Below are 20,854 nucleotides of genomic sequence, written 5' to 3'. Positions count from 1 at the left end.
TCCCGCTGCCAGAGAGGCCAAGCTGCTCTGGCCCTCGGAGCCGCTTAGCCGGCCGTGGCTTCCTGTGACCGTGCTGTGAGGTATTGACGGAGATCTCTCTCTCCGTTCCCTCGTGCACGGCGCCCTGCGGACAGGCTGCTCTCCCAGCTGTTGGAGGAGATGGTTCCCAGCACACAGACGGGCTCTTAGGAGGGAGCCCCTCCGTACCCCGGAGCCTGGGAACGGCTGGGGCCGAGCTGGGGTGGGGACCGAACGGGAGGACTCCCTTCAGAGCTGGGCTCCTGGCAGGGGTGCACGGGCAGGCCCTGGCGCCAAGGCAGGGCCAGAACCACCAGGTCAGAGCTGCTTCCCGCCTGCGCTGGGCGGGGAGGGGCAGGGACAGAAACGGGGCCAGGAACAGCGGCCCATGCCCCCCTGCGGGGCCTGCTGGCGGCTGCACCGTGGGGGCGGCCCAGGCTCACAGGGGCCCGCGGGTGGCTAGAAGCCTGGGATGGACAGGGTTGCAGGGAACAGCAGGAGCCCCAGGATCCAGCCACTACCCACGGCCGGGGGTGCCCCACCTGCCCCCTCTGTTTCCAGCGCCCACGGCCCCCAGCCCAGCCCAGAACCCCGAGGCCCACACAGACTGCAGCTGCCGAGGCAGGTTCCGGCCCTGCAGGAGTCGGGCAGTCACGTAGCTCAGAACCCGGTTTTCTCCTCTGTGAAGTGGGGTGGGGCCCGTGGCTCCCAGGCGGCTGTGGGTGAAGGGGAGGAGGGAGGGAGGACTGAGGGCTGACCCATCCAGTGGGGAGGAGGGCTCGGGGGTGGGGGGAGAGCGGTGCTGAGCATTCGGGGCTGGGCAGGAGCGGCCCCAGGCCCAGCCTCCTGATCACACAGATACGGACACAGATACAATCACACAGATAACGGCTTCATTCCAGAGATGGACAAACCGGTTTGCCAGGTTCAACTGGGAAGCCTCGCCTTCCCCCTGACCCTCCTCTGCCCTTTGGCCTTGACACGGGCCTCCAGGAACTGCTCCAGGCCCTGCTGTCGGTGCCCAGACAGCGGGCAGCACCGGGGGGCGCTCTTTAGATTCACGTTGTAAATGGGTCCCCCACCTCCTGCCACCGCTCGGGTGTCACCGGGTGAGAGCTGCCCCCATTCCACAAACTCCCAGAGGCTCGGGTCGGACAGGTCCCTGGTGGGCGCTCCCAGAGGGGAAAGCTCCCAGGGTCTGCCCGCTGCTCTGAGCTGCTGCACAGCTTGGCTCGGCTGCTTCCCTCTCCGGCTGCAGAGCCTCCACCGTAAGAGGAGAAACAGAAGGTCTAAAACCGACCTCCCGCCCGGCCGCGGCGGTCAGTGCTGAGCATAGAACTATGCACCGGGAGGTCACGGTTCGACTCCCAACTGGGGCACGTGCCCTGGTTGCAGGCTCCATCCCAATCATGCAGGAGGCAGCGGGTCAGTGACTCTCATCACTGATGTCCCTCTCTCTTTCTCTCTCTCTCTCTCTCTCTCTCTCTCTCTCTCTCTCTCTCTCTCTCTCTTTCTCTCTCTCTCTCGCCTGCTCCCTTCCTCTCTGAAATCAGTAAGAAATAGTTTTAAAGAGAGAAGCTACGGCGTTGTAAAGGGGCAGGGCCTGGCCCTGGGGGAGCAGCGGGTGCAGGGGGCATGGACAGCCGGCTGCAGCCGGGAGAGAGGCTGGCGGGAGGCCGCTCAGAGCTGGAGGGGGTGTGTGAGCTCGCGGGGCCAGGAGCCTGGGCTTGTTTTGTTTTGTTTTCAAGTGACTGCACCTCAAGGGGCAGAAGCACTTGGCTTCTGAGACTCTCTGACATGGCAAACGCTGAAAGCAAGGGCTTGCTGGGGGCGGGGGAGGGGTGCCCCACCTGCCCTGACTTCTGAGGAGACTCGTGGACAGGGGCTCAGGCCTCTGGCCCTCGGAGGAACATGTCTGGGTCAGGCATGTCCGGCCCACAAACCCGGGTCACGTTCCCGGAGGCCGGCGGCCGGGCTGGCACAGCCTTTCACACAGACGCGCCTCCTGCCCCGCCACCTCGGCCCGGCTTCTGGGCCAGGGTTCAGGGCACCAGGCGGACGGACCGAGACGGACAAACAGGCTGAAGTCACGCAGCTCCGGTCCTAGAGTCAACATTATCAAAGAGGGGGAGACAGTTTCTTGGCAAAAGCCTTTTGGAATGTCCGCGCGGGGGAGGAGCGGGGAGCAGGCCACCGTGGGGAACCCTTTCCAGGCGCCTCCCTCCCTGCTGCCCCCATGGGGTCTCCCAAGGAGCAGTCCCCCCATTCCTTTCTCCCCGATTCCTTTCTCCTGCGCGTCCCCCACGCCGTCAGCATCTGTGCAGGGCCCTTGCTTATAAATGCCAGACCTTATTTTTTTTTTTTTAATGCAGAATGTTTTGGGGCCTCAGCAGATTATTATTGTAACCCGGCTCCCCCCCCCACAGTGTTCCCCACATTTTTGGGTAAAGCCCTGGACGGAGGCCTTTCGCTTGTTTTCTCGTGGCTCTGCCGAGTCTCGGGGAAAGGACAGCTGGCTCCCTGCCGGCTCCCCCTCAGGAGCTCCGGCTGAGCTGGCAAGATCGGCTCTTCGGCCTCCGATAAACTCCGCTCACACGCGGTCGCAGGACCAGAAATGTCAGTCCGCACACATTCTCGGAGGAACGCCTGCCGTTTGCTCAGGGGATTCTTATCTCAGAGCCTTTTCTGTTCCCTGGAGATCGGATCTGATCTCCACGCCTGGCACGTCAGTCACAGAGGGGAAACTGAGGCGCAGAGAGAGGAGCTCAGAATCTCTCACTCCCAACATTTTAAAAAATGAAATGTTTTTATTGATTTCAGAGGGGGCGGTGGAGAGGGAGAAAGGGATAGAAACATCAATGATCAGAGCATCATTGATCGGCAGCCTCCTGCGTGCCCTCTACTGGAGATCCAGCCTACCACACAGGCCTAGGCTCGGACCAGGAATGGAACGGTGACCTCCTGGTTCACAGGTTGAGTTCAACCTCCAAGCCATACCAGCCAGGTCAACATTTTTATTTAAAAATTTTCGAAGCCATAGAAGCATCGGCAGAACAGCACAACGAACGCCCACATTCACCAGCTGCTGACTTCACGCTACGTTCGCTCTGCCGCCTGCTCCCTCTCCATCCCTCCATGTACAGCGCGTGCGTGCCGGCCACGGATGCTGTGACACGTCACCCAGCACGCTCGGCGGCGCCTCTTTCGTAACCACAACGCCAGGGTCATGTGTGGAAAACAACAGGAATCGATACTGTCATCCAGTGCGCATCCCGTCGTTGGGATTCCTCTCGCAGCCACCCCGGCTGTGCCAGTGTTTGTGACGGGAGCGGTGTTAGCTGAGGACGAGCCGAGGCCGCGGGTGCGGCTGGTTCTGTCTCCGAGTCTCCTTCCGTCCACAGCGTTTCCCTTGTCGTCCGGGACACTGACACTCTCTGCGCGCCCAGGAGCTGGCTGGCGGGAAGTCTGCTTCACGTTGATTCGGCTCCAATCGCACTCCTTGGACGAGAACAGCGCTTCTCAGAGCCGTGACCGCGGGAAGCCCCCAAGGCCAGCCGCCGACCATCCCTGTCCTGGTGACGGTAGGCCCATCTCATCAGGCGGGTGCCCCCAGATTCCCGCTTAGCTGGCTCCCCGCAATCCTCTCATCCTGTGGTTCACAGTCTAATGCGCCAGCACCGCTGACCCAGCCTGTGACCCTGCCAGCGCCCCGCTCCTTCCGGCTCTTCTCGACCTTTCCCGAGCCGGTCCTGGGGCCTCCCCTCTCCAAGGGGCCCTGGCGCCTCTCCCTGGGGGTGGGGTTTCGGATCCAAGCGTGCTCAGTGCGCTCATTCATCCCGGCCCTCTCCCCTCCCCCTGCAGACAGAGCTGGGATGTACTGATGTCCTTTTTCTCAGCGACACTTCTCACTAAGAACACCTACTCCCGGGTGTGGCTCAGGGGCTGGGCTGCATCCCACACGTCAGAGAGGTCACCGTGTGACTCCTGGTCAGGGCATGTCCGGCTGCACACTCAGTCCCCAGAAGGCAGCCAACGGATGTTTCTCTCTCATGGATGTTTCTCTCTCTCTCCCTCTCTCTTTAGATATCAATAAAAGTGTAGTTTAAAAAAACAAACAAACAAAAAACAACACAGCCCTAACCGGTTTGGCTCAGTGGATAGAGCCGTCGGTCTGCGACTGAAGGGTCCCAGGTTCGATTCTGGTCAAAGGCATGTACCTTGTTTGCGGGCACATCGCTAGTAGGAGGTATGCAGGAGGCAGCTGATCTCTCTATCCCTCTCCCTTCTTCTCTGTAAAAAAAACCAACACAAGCCAAAACCGGTTTGGCTCAGTGGTAGAGCGTCGGTCTGCGGACTGAAAGGTCCCAGGTTCGATTCCAGTCAAGGGCATGTACATTGGTTGCGGGCATATCCCCGGTAGGGGGTGTGCCAGAGGCAACTGGTCAATGTTTCTCTCTCATTGACGTTTCTAGCTCTCTATCTCTCTCCCTTCCTCTCTGTAAAAGATCAATAAAATATATTTAAAAACACACACACACACAAAACAAAAAACACCAGAGTCCTTCTCCTTCCTCCATCGCAATCCGCTGAGTGAGGCCTGGGTCCCAGCTTCTTCAGCGCGGCTCTGCCTCCCAGTCTGTGGCAGGGCCCCGTCCAGAGCATCTGCCCCAGGCCGCGCAGCACCTTCGCTGGGTCCGGTCCTCTCAGACCGTTTCTCCTCTCGCGTTCCTGCCCGTAGCCGTCACCCACGCAGCCAGGGCCTCCCTGGTTTCTGTCGGGTCCCGGGAACCTATGAAGGGCCTTTCCGGGAGGGCACAGCGTGTATGGGATCGCCCGGGAGGGACAGCTGCTCAGGGTCATGGACTCAGGCAGAACCCGCCTCCTGCTCTTATTGGGGGACAGGCGGCGGCATGTACGGGACAGGGAAGGGGAGCCGTGGGGGAGGCGCTTCTGCTGGTGCAGACAGCGTGGCACAGCGCCACGAGTTCGAACCCTGTTCCTGCCAGTCCGGCAGCCACGGCCCGGCGCTCAGTCACAGCTGCCGCCTGTGACTTGGCAGAGTTCTTCGGGGAGCGGGGGGCTCGGGCCCCCTCCACAGGTCATGCTGCCCCGTTTCCACATTCCGGGGCGTGAGGTCTGGCCCACGCGGGCCGTCCTCTCGGTGGCTGCTCCTCTGGGCGGCAGCTCTGGCTCCGTGGGCAAGGGGCCTCCTTGTAGCACCGTTCGCAGTGCCGGTGCTGCCCCCCCCTCCTGTGGGTCTGCTTTTAGAGCTAAGATGTAAAGTGGCGTCTTGGAGGTGCGCTCCGAGAGGGGCCCGGGTCCTGATTCTGGAAGAGCCGCTAGTCCAGGCGGAGGCTGTTTCCCCCAGAAAGGGGCTACGTCCTGTTCTGTTCGGGCCGAAGCGCCCTGCGTCCCACCAGCGGGGCCTTTGCGGGGAGTCCACGGGCGGCCTTGGCCTTGTGCCGAGCTGAAAGGGTCACGCCACAGATCGCCGGACCGAGCACCCACCCAGGACTTCGAGGCTCCCATCACAGCACTTTAAAAATAACGTCGTTAGAGGAGAGGGGAGCATCGATTTGTTGTGCCGCTTATTTTTGCATTCACTGGTTGAGTCTTGTATGTGCCCTGACTGGGGATCGAACCTGCAACCTGGGCCTGCGGGGATGGGGATGGGGATGGCGATGACGCTCTAACCGCTGAGTGCCCGACCAGCGCCCATGGCAGCGCTTTCACTGGTTAGCCTGGTTCATCTTCACAAGAGCCAGTGAGGGTCTGATACTTAGTAGGGTCTTTATGAACTGTTGGAGGAATTAGCGTCCCCCTTTTACTGGATGGAAACTGAGGCTCGGAGAGGAATGGCACCCCCCCTCTCCTCCCTCCTCAGGTATCAGGTGGGAGACACGCACGGCCCAGGCCTCTGCACTCAGTAGGCACTTTGGTAACTGAGGCCTGATGCCTTGCCCAGGGCACCTTGCAGCCCCGGGGCCCGGGGAGGGGCGTATGCAAATAGCCCGCCAGGCGGCCGCGGATTGGCTGGAGCGGGCGGGCGGGGCGGGGCGGGCGGGGCGGGGCGCGCCGGGAGCTCAGGGCCGGCAGGTGCGCGGCGGGAGTCGCGCGGAGTTGGTTGCACCGGCGCCGCTCCGTTGAGGCTGGTCCGGGCGATGCCTGCGCTCCGGGCCTGGCTGGCCCTCGGCTGCCTGCCGCTGTGCCTGGGTGAGCGGTGGACGGCGGGAGGGGGCCGGCCCCGGAGGGCGGGCAGCGGGGCCCCGGCGTGTCCTGCGCTGGACCCTCCGAGGAGTTGGGGAGGAGCCGGCTGGCCCGGGCGGCGGGAGGGGCTGCATTGGTCCCCGGGAACGCGCGGACCCTGCTCCTCGGGGGGCCGGGGCGGCCCGGGGCCCAGGACTCATCGGCCAGCACTGATGCACCAGCTCCTCTGGGGGCTCCCGGCCAGGACAGCGCCCTGCGGTGGGTGCGGCAGGAGGCAGCCGGAGAGGGGCTGTGGGGGGGCGGAGAAGGCTCTGGACTAGACTCGGGGCTGCCTGGATGGGGATGGAGGGATGTCCGGTGAGGGAGCAGCCCGGCGGCTCAGGAGGAGGCAGGTGGCACGGGCTCTCCTGGGAACCGCTGCGCTGTCCATGCCGGGGCCGGAGCGCGGGGGCCGGAGCGCGGGGGCCGGAGCGCGGGGGCCGGAGCGCGGGGGCTGGAGCTCAGGGGCTGGAGCGCGGGGCCTGGAGCTCAGGGGCTGGAGCGCGGGGCCTGGAGCTCAGGGGCCGGAGCGCGGGGGCTGGAGCGCGGGGGCTGGAGCTCAGGGGCTGGAGCGCGGGGCCTGGAGCTCAGGGGCTGGAGCGCGGGGCCTGGAGCTCAGGGGCCGGAGCGCGGGGGCTGGAGCGCGGGGCCTGGAGCGCGGGGGCTGGAGCGCGGGGCCTGGAGCACGGGGGCTGGAGCGCGGGGGCTGGAGCGCGGGGCCTGGAGCTCAGAGGCTGGAGCTCAGAGGCTGGAGCGCGGGGGCTGGAGCGCGGGGCCTGGAGCTCAGGGGCTGGAGCGCGGGGTGCAGGCTGTGCCTACAGGTGAGGCTGGAGGCCCTGAAGCAAGGCCAGACGCGCAGACCTCGCTGCCCCTCCGGAGCGGACTGCACTGGAGGGCAGTGGGGCAGGGCAGGGCCTGGCGCGGAGGACAGGGTCAGATGGGCACACCGGGCAGAGGATGGGCAGGGCTTGTTACCAGGGCTCAGGTGAAGGGGGGCTCCATGACTGGGCTTCCGGGAGGGGTGCTTAGGAGGGGCAGTGGGGTGAACGTCTGCAGAAGGAGAGGGGGCGGCGGTTCAGCTGGCCCAGCGGGGCCTGGCCAGAGTGGCTGGGTGGGGCAGGGGTGCTGCCCATGTCTGAGGCAGGCAGGTGCCTGGGATGGCCCTGGGGAGGGTGAAGGCAGTGCCTGGCACCCAGCAGGTGCTCAGTCACTGCGTGTGTGTGTGTGTGTGTGTGTGTGTGAGTGAGGAGGACGCTGAGGGTGCCTGCGGCTGTGGACAGTTCTGCGGGGTCAGGTCCTGTCTGTGCTGCTTCCCCCAGGTGTGGCCCTGCAGCCCCAGCTGGCCAGCGTGACCTTTGCCACCAACAACCCCACGCTGAGCACCGTGGCCCTGGAGAAGCCACTCTGCATGTTCGACAGCACGGAGGCCCTCAGCGGCTCCTACGAGATCTACCTCTACGTCCTGCTTGCCTCGGGTGCGGGCTGCTCCCCTCCAGGCTCCGCGGGGACCTGTCCGCGGGGAGGGGGGCAGATGGAGGGGTGCTCCCCCCGCCAGGCTCCGCGGGGACCTGTCCGCGAGGGGAGGGGGCAGATGGAGGGCTGCTCCCCCGCCACGCTCCGTGGGGTGACCTGTCCGCGGGGAGGGGGGCAGGCGGAGCGGTGCGCCCTCCCTGTGAAGCCACCCTGCACCTCACCAGCCTGCTCTGTGTCTGCCGGAGCCGGCGGGGGCTGGGCCTGAGGGACTCCCTGGGTGGGTGGGGGTTATAACAGCACCGGCCCTGGGCACCCACCGCATGCGGGTGCCACACCCGGTGGAGCTGGTATTCCGCCGCCCGTAGGGTGACCAGGTCCCTGAGCAGCAGGGTGGAGCTGCAGGGCCACCAGTGCGGGTTTTCCTCAGTGAACACCGAACTGTTCTCCTATGACAGCGCCTCCCTCCCTTTACTGTAAGAACACAGCCTAGGATCCCCACAACTGGCTGCTGCTGTTACTGATAAGGCTCCCTCCGCAGAGGCTATGGGTTAAGTTTCGGGGGTCGAACGTTATTTGCAGATTTGCCCCCGTGATTACGCCCACCCCCACATTGTCGGGGTCCCGGATGGCGTTGCCCTCCCGGAGCACAGAGGGGCGGCTCGCAGGGGTATGGCTCACCGGGGCCACCGGAGCCGGGCGGCGAGCCAGGCCCTGGTCCTCCGCCAGCTCTCCCGAGGCTCCAGCCGTGTTTCCTGGGGACCTGCTGGCTCCGGCCCGGCCTTCCCGTCACAGAGGAACCCAGGGGCCGCCGCTGACATGTCCACAGCCGGCCCCTCACCAGGGCACCGCTCACTCTCCGGCGAACACTGACGCCTGCCAGGCCCAGCGTGGGGCTGGCGCGCATTTCTCCCCCAGTTCCCAGGCCTCTGTCGCCTGCTGGTCAGGAGGAGGCTGGGAGCCCTCAGGTCTGGCTGCTCCCCTGGACCTGTGACCCTCCTTCCCCTTTCACACAGGTGGAATCAGGGCTCTGGCAAGGAAGGGACCATGTCTGTCAGGGTGGGAGGCTTACAGGCCTGTGACAGGATGGGGCGCATGGGCCCTGCACCCAGGCCGGCACCTCCAATGCACAGGAAGCCCTGGGGGGCGGGGGTGGGAGGGGACTGAGCCTGTAGGTGCTGGCGACCCAGGGTCCCGCACAGCACTGGCTCAGAGGGTGCTGGGGTGGGGGCGCGTTTGATGAATGGCTGAGTGAGTGACAGAGCTGGGTGGCTGGGACCTCACCCCCGGCACCGCCCCCACAGCCAGCTCCAGGAACGCCTCGGTGCAGGACGGTGCCCACACCCCGCTCAGCTCCACGTTCCAGCAGACGGCCGGAGGGAGGACGGGCCCCTACAGGGCCGCCGCCTTCGCGCTGACGCCCTGCAGCGACCTGCCCAGCCTGGACGCCGTGGGGGATGTGGCCCGGGCCTCAGGGATTCTGCATGCGTACCTGGTCAGGGTGGGCGACAATGGGACCTGCCTGTCGGACCCCAACTTCCAGGGCCTCTGCAACCCGCCCCTGGCACCAGCCACCGAGTACAGGTGGGTGTGGGCACCTGTGCCAGCCAGCGTGGTGCCCCGCCCCGCCTGACTCAGGAAGACCCGGGCTGGTGAAGTGTGAGGCCATGTGTCTGCAGAGCCTACTGTGTGCCAAGACCGTCTCCGGTCCCATGGCATAGGGGCTTCGGGGAGCGGCTGTGCACGGGCCCCAGCTCAGAAGGGCCCCCACTTGGCTTGAAAATTCTCAATTTTGTAACAAAGGTCCTGACTTCTCAGTTTGCACAAGTTGTGTTCCGGCCGGTCTCCCAGGTGGCAGTGCCCCACGCACCCCTTCCCTTGGCCGGAAAGAAAATTGTGGTCTGGAGCGGGAGGGCGCCACCTGGTGGAAAGCTGGGGCCCAGCACGACCCGGCAGCCTGGCTGACACCTCGCCAGCACCCAGCCACCCTCTGCTTTCCCTGCTCCCCCAGAGCACCTGGGTGGCCACGCCACCGTGGGTCCCTCAGCCATGCCCTCAGATGGGCGCTCAGCCCTGCCCCACGGCCAGGGCGCTTACCTGGTGCCACAGCCCCTCTCGTTACCATGGAGATGCCTAGCTGGGGGTGTCCGTACCTTCCAGGCTGCACGTAGGGCCAGGCCATCACTTACCTGCCATCCTGTCCCCTCCCTTCCTCTGGCCCCGGCCACCAGGCAGGACAGGCGCCCTGGCCCCTCTGCCCCTCAGCCCTCCCCGCTGCTGACCAGGACCTCGCGCTCAGGAAAGCGTCCGGGCAGTGAAGGAGCTGATGCGGAGCCCAGCCCCGCCCTGCTGCCCAGAGCCCACCGTGGCTGCCAGGATGCCTCTGGGAGTCCCCGCTCCGTCCCCGCTCCGGCCACCCGAGTCCTTCCCCCTCCCCGAGGCCGGGCTCACAGGATGGATGGGAGTCACCCGGGCTCCGTCTCCTTCCAGGTTCAAGTACGTCCTGGTCAATGTGTCCTCGGGCTTGGTGCAGGACCAGACCCTGTGGTCGGACCCCATCCGGACCAACCGGAGTGAGTGGGGGGAGTGGGCCGGGTGGGTGGGGCGGGCGGGAGGACGGCAGTGGATGGGGTGGGTGGGGGGGGGCGGGTGGACGGCAGTGGATGGGGTGGGTGGGGGGTGCGGGTGGACGGCAGTGGATGGGGTGGGTGGGAGGACGGCAGTGGATGGGGTGGGTGGGAGGACGGCAGTGGATGGGGTGGGTGGGGGGGCGGGTGGACGGCAGTGGGTGGGGTGGGGGGGGCGGGTGGACGGCAGTGGATGGGGTGGGTGGGGGCGGGCGGGTGGACGGCAGTGGGTGGCGGTGTGTATGGGGTTCTCAGGGGGACCCGGGAAAGCAGACTGGGGCTGTCACTCTGAGAGCACTCCCAGACACAGGCAGGCCATCGGGTTATGAGGAAAAAGCATTTTAAAACCATGGAACCTTCCCCACACCCACCCCCTTCCCTGAGGCCAGGGGCTGGGACACGAAGGGGGAGGGGCTGGTGTCGCTGGAGCAGTCAGCGCTTCCCCAGCCCTCACGGTGCTTCGGCCTCCATGTGAGAGCCCAGCAGCCCGTGGCTGCCTCCTCACAGCCATGGCTGCCTCCTCACAGCCCGTGGCTGCCTCCTCACAGCCATGGCTGCCTCCTCACAGCCCGTGGCTGCCTCCTCACAGCCCGTGGCTGCCTCCTCACAGCCATGGCTGCCTCCTCACAGCCCGTGGCTGCCTCCTCACAGCCCGTGGCTGCCTCCTCACAGCCCGTGGCTGCCTCCTCACAGCCCGTGGCTGCCTCCTCACAGCCGTGGCTGCCTCCTCACAGCCCGTGGCTGCCTCCTCACAGCCGTGGCTGCCTCCTCACAGCCCGTGGCTGCCTCCTCACAGCCCGTGGCTGCCTCCTCACAGCCCGTGGCTGCCTCCTCACAGCCCGTGGCTGCCTCCTCACAGCCCGTGGCTGCCTCCTCACAGCCCGTGGCTGCCTCCTCACAGCCCGTGGCTGCCTCCTCACAGGACGCGGCATCACCGTGCCCTCAGGGCGGGGCCTGAAGCCCGGAGGCGGTGGGAGCTCTGAGGCCCAGGATCTGCCCGGGTCCCGCCCTGGGCCACCCCCCCCAGCCTCCGTCCCAGTGCTCAGCACTGAGCACGCCTTCGGAATCCTGTCTTTGAGCCTGGGGGCAACAAAAGAGATCGCCCAGGGCAACTCTGATGACCCTGACTTTAGTTTATATTTTTTAAAATGTGTTTTTATTGATTTCAGGAAAAGATAGGGGGGGGAGATGGAACATCGATGATGAGAGAGAATCGTGGAGCAGCTGCCTCCTGCACGCCCCGCCCCCTAAGGGGGATTGAGCCTGCAATGCGGGCATGCCGGGGAATTGAACCAGTGACCTCTTGGTTCATGGACTGATGATGCTCAACCACTGAGCAACACCGGCCGGCAATGACATGTGACCCTAACTTTACAGCTCCCCTCCCACAACACCGTGGACCCCAAGATAAGGCTGCCTGGTCCCCAAGACGGGCCCGGTCCGCAGCAAAACGTTTTTCCTGTGGAGCTTCCCGCCACCCACAGAACCTTAGAGGCAGTCCGCGGCTCTGACAGGCGGCCAAGGTCACACGGCTAGTGAGCGCCACAGGCCGACCTGTGTGTGACCAGGGTGGCTCCCTCCTACTCTTGCTCCCTGCCGGTCCCCACTGAGGCCTGTCCATGCACTGGGGTCCCACCAGGACAACACTGCCCTGGCACCCAGCATCCCCAGTGCAAGCCCAGCCGCTGAGCCTCACGGCAGCGTGAGCCCTGCAGGACCTCAGCTTCCTCCTCTCTGGGCTCGGCCCGGCTGGTGTTGCTCAGTGGATAGAGCGTTAGCCTGTGGACTGAGGGTCCCAGAGTCAATTCCCTAGCAGGCACATGCCAGTATTATGGGCTGGATCCCCAGTAGGGGGCGTGCAGGAGGCAGCTAATCAATGATTCTCTCTCATCATTGCTGTTCCTTTTTTAAAAATATTTTTATTTTTAATTCTCACTTGAGGATATTTTTGCATTGATGTTTAGGGAGAGTGGGCGAGAGAGGGAAAGACAGAAACATCTCACGTCGATTGTTTGCCTCCTGCACATGCCCAGACCAGGGCCTGGGCTAAGGAGGAGCCTGCAACCCAGGTACATTTCCTTGACTGGAATCGAACCCGGGACCCTTTGGTCTGCAGGCCAGTGCTCTATCCACTGAGCCACACCGGCTGGGATTCATGGATGTTTCTATCTCTCCCTTCCTCTCTGAAATATATTTTAAAAATATATATCCGAAAATAAAAATAAAAAAAATATATATATATATCCGGGCTCTGCCTCCCCTGCAGGCTTCCTCTCTGGGCCTGAGGTCAGTCTGTGGGGACAGCAGCAGGCCCTTTGGGACCAGACTGACCTGCAGGCTTGAGGCTGGATCTGAGCGCCTTTGAACAGGAACTCGGCTCCGTGAGCGGCTGTGAGCGAACAGCAGAACGGGTCTGTGGGTCCACAAGGGAGCACAGCCGGGCATGGCCCCTCACGGGAGGGCCTGGGCGCTGTCTGACACTGGCCAGAGCAGGCAGAGCCCTGGGCACCTGCCCCATCGCCCAGGCCCTTCGCTGCTCCTTTAACAGTGTAATCTGCACCCCACCCACCTCGTCCGAAGGCTCAGGCCTGTGTAACGGGAAGCTGTGCACCAGGACAGTTAAGAGAGGGAGAGCCCAGCCGGCATGGCGCAGCGGTTGAGGGTCAACCTAGGAACCAGGAGGTCACGGTTCGATTCCCCGGAGAGCACATGCCTGGGCTCCAGGCTCCATCCCCCGTGTGGGGCATGCAGGAGGCAGCCGATCCATGATCCTCTCTCATCATGGATGCTTCTATCTCTCCCTCTCCCTTCCTCTCTGAAGTCAACAAAAAAATATTTTTAAAAAGGAGGAAGAGACCAGACACACTCAAGAGGAAGTTGGGAATTGGGATGTGGGGACAAGCACCTCAAGGCAGGGGGAGGCAGTCCCGGAACTGGGTCCCCTCGCCCCTGGGACCTGCTGCCACCAGGGCTGGGAGACGCTGTGCATCCTGGGAGGCGGAGGGTGCAGCGTCTGGGGGGTCACGGGCCTGTGTCCTGCCAGTCTCCCCGTACCTGGCGATCGACAGCTGGCCGGGCCGGCGGAGCGGCGGCATGATCGTCATCACGTCCATTCTGGGCTCCCTGCCCTTCTTCCTGCTCCTGGGCTTTGCGGGCGCCATCGCGCTGAGCCTCGTGTGAGTACCCGCAGCTGCAGGCCGGACGCGGGGACGCGCGGGCACGCTCCCCTGGGAGGGTCTTCTGAGGCAGGGGGAGCCCCGCAGGCCGGGGAGCGGCCTTCCACCCTGGGCGGGGTGGGGCCTGGGGGTGGGGGGCTGAGTCCTGGGGCTCCCGAGGCCACTGTCAGCCTGGTAGGAGGGGTTTGCCGGCAGATGGCAGATGGCAGGTCTGACACTCACCGTTGCACACTCTTGGGTTGTGCACTGACCACCAGGGGGCAGTGCTGAACGATGGAAGGCCCCAGCGCCGGGAAAGGGAGGTCCTGACCAGCAGCCAGCAGCTGGCAGCCGCTAGGGACCAAACCGTGCACAAACTTCATGTGATTTTATACAAGTTTATGTGTAAAATCACAGAGGTAGAAAAAGTAATTCCCCGAAGAAATGAGCTTGTTAGTGACAGAGGTAGAGGAGGTGTCCTAGGAGGTGGGATGGGGGAGGTAAAGGTGACTCACCTGGCTGGGGCAGGGCAGGGCGGTGGGGGGGAGGGGCGGGGAGGGAAGGGGAAAGGAAGGGAGAGCTCCCTGGGTCCCTGGTCCCGAGGGTGTTAAGGGTGGACATTTAGGGGAGGACCCAGGGCAGATCCTAATAGAATACCCGTCAGCTTCCAGGTGCCCTCTCAGGGTCCTGGTCCCCCCTGGCTGGTTGGCGGCACCAGGGCAGGGCCCTCAGGCCTTGCGGCTGGTCCTGAGGCTGCCGCGGGGCCCCTGTCTGGTTTTGCGGATTTTCTGGGCCTGGAACTGAGACACAGCTGAGGCCCCGATGTGATCTCCAGGGAGAGAGGTCAGGTGCTCTGAACCTGTGACCCCGGATAGGATTCAGGAGAAAAAGCCACCCCAGGGGTGAGGTCCCACCTGGTGACCTTCTGTGCCTGGCCCGTCGCCGCTGCTCTGCTCACGTCTGTCTGTCTGCCCACCACGCAGAGCCCATGGGGGGGTGGGCACCTGGAGGAGGGAGCGGCAGGCGCTCTGCCAGGGCGGGTGGTGGAAGTCAGGTGTGGGTGCTGCTCGGAGAGAGGGAGCCTGGGGGATGTGGGGATCAGAGGGTGCCCGTCCAGTGGGGTGGACAGCAGGTGGGACAGGTCCGTGGAGCAGGTGAAGCAGGTGGACATCAGCCAGGCTGGCAGGAAGAGATGTGGGAGGGTCAGGGATGGGGATGGGGCTGCTGAAAATCAAGGTTCCTTCTGACATTTAAATTAATAAAGACACAGCCCTAGCTGGTGTGGCTCAGTGCGTAGAGCATCGGCCTGTGGAGTGAAGGGTCCTGGGTTTGATTCCCAGTCAGGACATATGCCTGGGTTGCAGGCTTGATTCCCAGTAAGGAGAGTGCAGGAGGCAGCTGACCAATGATTCTATCTCATCATTGATGTTTCTCTCTCTCTCTCTCTCTCCCTCTCCCTCTCTGAAATCAATAAAAATATATTTTAAAAATTAATTAATGAAAACATAAATAATAGATGAGGTGAGCCTGGGAGCAGTCAGGAGGCGGGGTGCCCCTCCCTCCCTTGGGGCGACGCCCTAACTGGCCACGGCCCTGTCCCCTGACTATAGCCCCGTGTCCCTGCTGTCATCTCTGGCTCCAGCTGCACAGAGCTTGTCGCTTCTGCCCGGCCCCAGCCATTCCTGTCGCTGCCCCAATGCCTTCCTGTACTCTCCCTCCTCTCCTTTGGGGCCAGTGAACTGCCGCCTCCTCCAGGAAGCCCCCCTTGGCTCCCGCCTGGAACTGTCCCTCAGCCTGGTCGTTGCTGTGGTCTGTCTCCCCCTACAGTCTTACTCTTAGTCTTTAGGGACAGGGGCAGGGGCCTCCAGGGTCCCGCTCCAGGTAAACCCTGTAGGAGGCTCACTTAGTTCCCAAAGGGGGCGCTCTCCTCACCCCGGGCAGCACCCCCTGAGGGCCGGGGAAAGATGGCGACTGAACAGACAGGTGAGAAGGCTTCCTGAGAGCAACGCCTGAGTGGGAAGCCCTAGCAGCTCACGGGCCCGGGGCCCGGGCGTGCTCTGCGCCCCTCATCCCGCTCTCTCCCTCCTCTCCGCAGGGACATGGGTGGCTCGGACGCGGAGACCACACACGACTCGCAGATCTCCCAGGAGGCCGGCCCCAAGGCCCTGGGGACCGCGGAGCCTGCGTATGCGGCGGTGAACCGGGGGCTGCAGCTGGACCGGGCCGAGGTCTACGCCAGCAAGCTCCCGGACTGAGCCCCCTGGGGGTGGGTACTGCACCCAGCCTTAGGGCTCTTTGCCGCGGGGCAGGGCCCGTGGTCCAGCTGCAGGAGTGGTTTTGATAAAAGCTCCCCAAGAATTTGAGTTCAATAAAAATTTACAGAAAGAGTGAGCCGGTCAGTGAGTGAATGCATGTGTATCGAGTGCGTGGATGGTGTCTCCCGAGGGTGGGGCCTGATCTCCACTCACAGCGGAGGTGGTGAGGGCTGCATGGGGCTGGGGGCCAGGCGGGCCGCCCTCCCTGTGAGAGGACAGCCAGCCCCGCTGAGATCGCCTCCCGTGAGGTGAGGGGCCTGAGCCGGGCTGTGCGGGCGATGGATGTCCTTTGGGTTTGCTGGCTGCGAGGAGCTGGAAACCTGGAGCCGAAATGCGTCCTGGGTGCAGCCCCGCTGGCAGCTCATCTTGTTCCCTCTGCAGTCACCTCTTTCTCTCTGGACTCAGTTTCCTCATCTGTGAAATGGGCTGATGTAAACCTTCACAGCCTTCCAGGCCCAGAGGGAGGACAGCAGAGGCTGCAGGACACAGAGGAGGGCGCCAAGGTCACTCAGGGGTGAGGGTTTCTCCCGGTCTCTGCTCAGAGGATTCAGTTCTGTCTCTGAGCCAGGTAGCCGGCCCGCCCCCATCCTGGGAGGAGAAGGGGCTTGTCAGAGCGGGGTGGTTAGAGCAGGAGCACAGCCCGCAGGCTGACGGTGCTCGGCGGGGAGAGGGGGCGCGTGGGGCTCCGGGGCACACACACACAGAGGGGCCCCCAAGCTGAAGGGCAGGCAGCAGCGGCCTGAGGAGCAGCCTGGGGGCTGGAGAAGCCAAAGCAGTCGTGGGTCAGTCCGGGTCGGGAGCCACCGGAGCCCGAGGGCCAGTGCCTGGCCCCGGAAGAGGGGCAGGAGTGGTGGGTGCTGTGCCCAGACCAGCTGCTGCTCCTGCAGACCGCCTGGGGCCCAGGAGGCCGGCCTGGGCCCTGAAACCCTCCCCGGAGCCCGGCCAGCTCTCCTGGGGACCCCGCCGCCGAGGGAGGGCGGCGCTTCCTCCAGGTGGGCCCTCGTCAAAACTCACGCAAGCTGGCCTTCCCTTTCACAGCCGGTTAACGGGAGGTGAGTCACAGGACGTAAAATCACCCACTGAGAGTAAGCAGTTCTGTGGCATCGAGCACGTTCTCATCTAGTTCCAACGGTTTCCTCACCAGGAGGCAGTTCCTCCCCATTTCCCCCCAACCCCCCCAGCATCTGTGGAACCGTGTATGCCAACTCTCTTTATTATTATTTTTTATCCTCACCTGAGGGTGCTTTCCTATTGGGTTTTAGAGAGAGTGGGAGGGAGGAGGGAGAGAGAGAAACATCGATGTGAGAGAGACACTTGGGATTGTCTGCCACCCACATTCGCCCCGGGGCTGGGCATTGAAACCCACTTACATGCCCTGGATCAGGAATGGGACCTGGGACCCTTCGGTCAGGCCTGTGCTCTAACCATTGAGCACACGGGCCAGGCTCAACCCTCATTATTGTTCCTCCTGGCATCACCTCCCCCAGCCCTCAGCTGTAATTGTCTAAAGCAGCGTCTAGACCAGGGGTTCCCAGTGAGGAGTGCACGACACAGGGGGGCAATTTGGCATTCAAGGGGCAGTTCGAGAACGAGTTATTAGCAGTGAAGCTTTTGCATTTCTTATGGTTCTGGGGCCTCGTGTACAGCATGTAAATATATATCGTGACGTATTTATGCATTTCAGTTCTCTATTGTTTTGAAACTTTATTTGCTATTTTTTCACATCACTTCATACTACCCTGTTTCCCTGAAAATAAGACAGTGTCTTACATTAATTTTTGCTCCTAAAGATGCGCTAGGTCTTATTTTCAGGGGATGTCTTATTTTTCCATGCGCTAGGTCTTATTCTCGGAGGATGTCTTATTTTCGGGGAAACACGGATATTATTTTTAACAACTTCTTAGTGATTTTTCCTCAGGACTTCACTGTCCTTTCGTTCTTTTGCTTTTCTCTTCCTTGGAGCCGTGTTCTCCGGAAGCCTGTTCGGACCAAGCGAATGCCTCTCGGGAGCTCCATGAATAGGAGTCACTTTGAATGATGAGAATTCCGTGTCACGGCAGGGATGAGGGGACATCAGGACTTAGAGATGCTGGTGGGGGGGGGGCATGGCCAAGACGAGGCTGGGAACCCTGGTCGAGACTGACTGGAGGGCAGGTTCAAGGTCGGATCCTCTTCTGTGATACCTCCCCCACCACCAGCTCAGCACCTGCCATTAGCGGCAGCACCAGCCAGGCCTTCTCTGGCTCACAGGGTGTTTGAAGCCTGGCCCGGCGAGCCCCCTCAGGGTGCCAGCCGAGAGGGCAGAGCCAGGCTCCTCAGCCTCGGGCCTGGCAATGGGGACCCGAAGGCAGGAAGCTCCTTGGGTGACCCCTGACCCCGGCATCTGTTGGCTTCCTCAGACCCAGAACCTCGTTGCCCCTGAGACTCAGTGTCCCCCACCCCACCCCCAGCAGCCCCTCCAGCAACCACCGGTCCCTGTCGCTGGGGCTGCCACTCAGAGGGGCACCGGGAGAGGCGGCACCGCCTTCCGCAGGGGGCGACTGGGCCCTGGGCGGTGGGGAGGAAGCGGGGACAATAGCCTTTGCCGACTTCCAAGCAGCTGTAACCAGCTCTGCAGACTGAGCCAAGCTGGTGGGCGGTGGGTGGGTGGGTGCCAGGCTGGCTGCGCAGGAACGTCTAATTATAAACCCCACAGCGGCCATCGCCGCAGCTCCCGCCCAGGTGCTGAGGCCGCCTCCTCCCGTGCTATCCACTGAGCCAGACGGGCCGGGGCCTGACTCATTTCTTAAAGAAACTGCCAGATTGTTTTCCAACATGACTGCGTCGTTAAAAACAACAACTTGGCTTTGCAGTAGTGATGGGTTCGAAGGAGATTGCAGAAAGTGTGCGGGGGGCGGGGGGCGGGGGGGGGTTCGTGGAGCCTTCACCCCGTCTCCTGACTGTCAACAGTTCTCGTAACCGGAGCTTCAGCTCAGCACAACCAGGAAACCGACCGGCTGCCCACAGGCCTGCTTCCGAGTTCCCTGTTTGCCAACACGCGTGTGTCTCCCTGCAATCTTGCCGCTGTGGTCGGTGTCACCACCACAGGCAAGCACTGACTGGCCCTTCACTGCAAGGCTCACACCCACCCTTCCCCCAGCCCCTGTCCCATCACGGATCCGCCCCCCATCTCTACAATTTCCTCATTTCAAAACGTCACAGAACTGCGGTCACACCGTCCGCAACCTCTGCCCAGCTTCCCCGGGGGCCGTCGAGTGTCGCAAGCATCAGGACGACCTTCCTTTCACGGGTGGGTAGTATCCGGTGACAGACACGCCCGCCCGTGAACCATCGGCTACGGGACAGGCCGGGGGTCTCCAGTGTGGGGCGACCGTGACGGCAGCGCCTGTGAGCAGCCGTGTAAGGCAGTCAGGTGCACACGGGCCCCGTGGTCCTGGGACGGTCCCTGGTGCTGCGACGGCCGGGGCTCGGCACTTAGGAGGGAACTGCAGGCGGTTCCTGGCAGAGGGCCTTCTCCGCTCCTGCCAGCAGCCCCGGCGGCCCGCGGTCCGGCACCCTCACCGCACTGGGCGTCCTCGCTGCTTTGGTCTAGCCCCGTGGTCGGCAAACTGCGGCTCGCGAGCCACATGCGGCTCTTGGGCCCCTTGAGTGTGGCTTTTCCACAAAATACCAGTCTATGTTGAAGAAGTGGCGTTAGAAGGAGTTTAAGTTTAAAAAATGTGGCTCTCCAAAGAGATTTCCATTGTTGAACTGTTGATATTTGGCTCTGTGGACGGATGAGTTTGCCGACCGTGGGTCTAACCCTTCCAATGGGGGGTAGGGGGCCACTTCACGTTCCCACCAGCGGTCCCGCCCAAGCAGGGCTGGGGTGGCCAGACTCCGGCCTTGCAGTGTGTGTGCGAATCGCCTCCCTGGCGTTTAGGGTGCGGTGCCCCCTGTGTACCAACGTTGAGCCTCTTTTCGGGGTCTTATTTGCCATCCTAATGAGAGGGAGTTAGGTAAGCCCGTTGGATACACACACACACACTCACACACACACACACACACACACACACACACACATCCCCTATCACATTTCCGATGCTCCGGGGGCTGGGCAGGCGGCTGGAAGGACTGTGAGGTGGTTGCTGGGCAACAGGTGGGGGTGTGGCATAGCCCAAGGCTTTGCTGGTGGGAGGGGGGGGGGGGGCAGACTCTATGCCCCTTGGATGAGTCTGTAAATTCTCTGATGACTGTGTTCACAGTGTGGCCCGTTTTTACAGGATCGGCTGCCTGTAGTGTTACCCGTGAGGACTTTGCAAACATCTCCCAGGCTGTGTCTTGCCAGGCATCTCCCAAAAGTGTCCGTCCCTCACCCAGCTTTCTCTTTACGGCCTCATCATGCCCGGCACACGTGGGGACTGTGTGCCCCATCTCCACTGTCAGCTGCTGGCACAATGGGCGCTCCTGCCTGTGCCCGGCCTTAGCAAGGCGGGGTGGGGTGGGTGGGTGGGGCAGGCGGGTGCGGGTTGGTGAGCGGAGACCTCCGGGCAGCCTGCTGCAGACCTGCAGGCCCAGTGAGGAGGGCTGAGTTGGAGCGCGGGTGGGCCTGGTGGGCTGGGGTGCGGGCCGACCCGAGGTTGGGGGAGGAGGGCCAGGCAGACTTTCCAAGGGACACAGAGGCTGCCCTCCTCCCTGCCCCTGCCAGCAAGGCCGCTGCCACTTTGCAGCTGGGCCTTGGCATGGTCAGTCCTCTCTGTTCTTCCGTCTGTCCAATGGGAATAACAACCCCTATTGCGCCGAAACCGGTTTGGCTCAGTGGATAGAGCGTCGGCCTGCGGACTGAAAGGTCCCGGTTCGATTCCGGTCAAGGGCATGTACCTTGGTTGCGGGCACATCCCCAGTGGGGGGTGTGAAAGAGGCAGCGGGTCAATGATTCTCTCTCATCGATGTTTCTAACTCTCTATCCCTCTCTGTAAAAAAATCAATAAAATATATATTTAAAAAAACAACACCTATTGCATACAGTGAGGGTGAGGGGGAG

General features: G+C 63.1%; 1 protein-coding gene across 1 annotated transcript; it reads left to right on the top strand.

Annotated features, from left to right (window-relative positions):
- Window positions 1-6,082: 6,082 nt before the first annotated feature.
- On the top strand, window positions 6,083-15,804 carry UPK3A (uroplakin 3A). The gene is made up of 6 exons (XM_036420235.2): window positions 6,083-6,231; window positions 7,584-7,739; window positions 9,039-9,318; window positions 10,225-10,307; window positions 13,405-13,537; window positions 15,612-15,804. The coding sequence occupies exons 1-6, from the start codon at window positions 6,180-6,182 to the stop codon at window positions 15,769-15,771; spliced, it is 864 nt and encodes a 287-aa protein (XP_036276128.1). The 5' UTR covers window positions 6,083-6,179; the 3' UTR covers window positions 15,772-15,804.
- Window positions 15,805-20,854: the final 5,050 nt, after the last annotated feature.

Source organism: Pipistrellus kuhlii, unplaced genomic scaffold (assembly GCF_014108245.1).
Source record: "Pipistrellus kuhlii isolate mPipKuh1 unplaced genomic scaffold, mPipKuh1.p scaffold_m20_p_64, whole genome shotgun sequence".
In the NCBI taxonomy this organism is placed as follows: Eukaryota; Metazoa; Chordata; class Mammalia; order Chiroptera; family Vespertilionidae; genus Pipistrellus; species Pipistrellus kuhlii.
Note: the sequence above shows the minus strand (reverse complement) of the source record. Positions and strands in the feature narration are given on the sequence as shown.

Excerpts from the sequence above, each read along its gene's own strand:
- UPK3A (XM_036420235.2), top strand. The coding sequence starts at position 6,180 with ATGCCTGCGCTCCGGGCCTGGCTGGCCCTCGGCTGCCTGCCGCTGTGC. Across the intron at positions 9,319-10,224 it reads GCACCAGCCACCGAGTACAG|GTTCAAGTACGTCCTGGTCA; the intron begins GTGGGTGTGGGC and ends GTCTCCTTCCAG. Across the intron at positions 10,308-13,404 it reads CCCCATCCGGACCAACCGGA|TCTCCCCGTACCTGGCGATC; the intron begins GTGAGTGGGGGG and ends GTGTCCTGCCAG.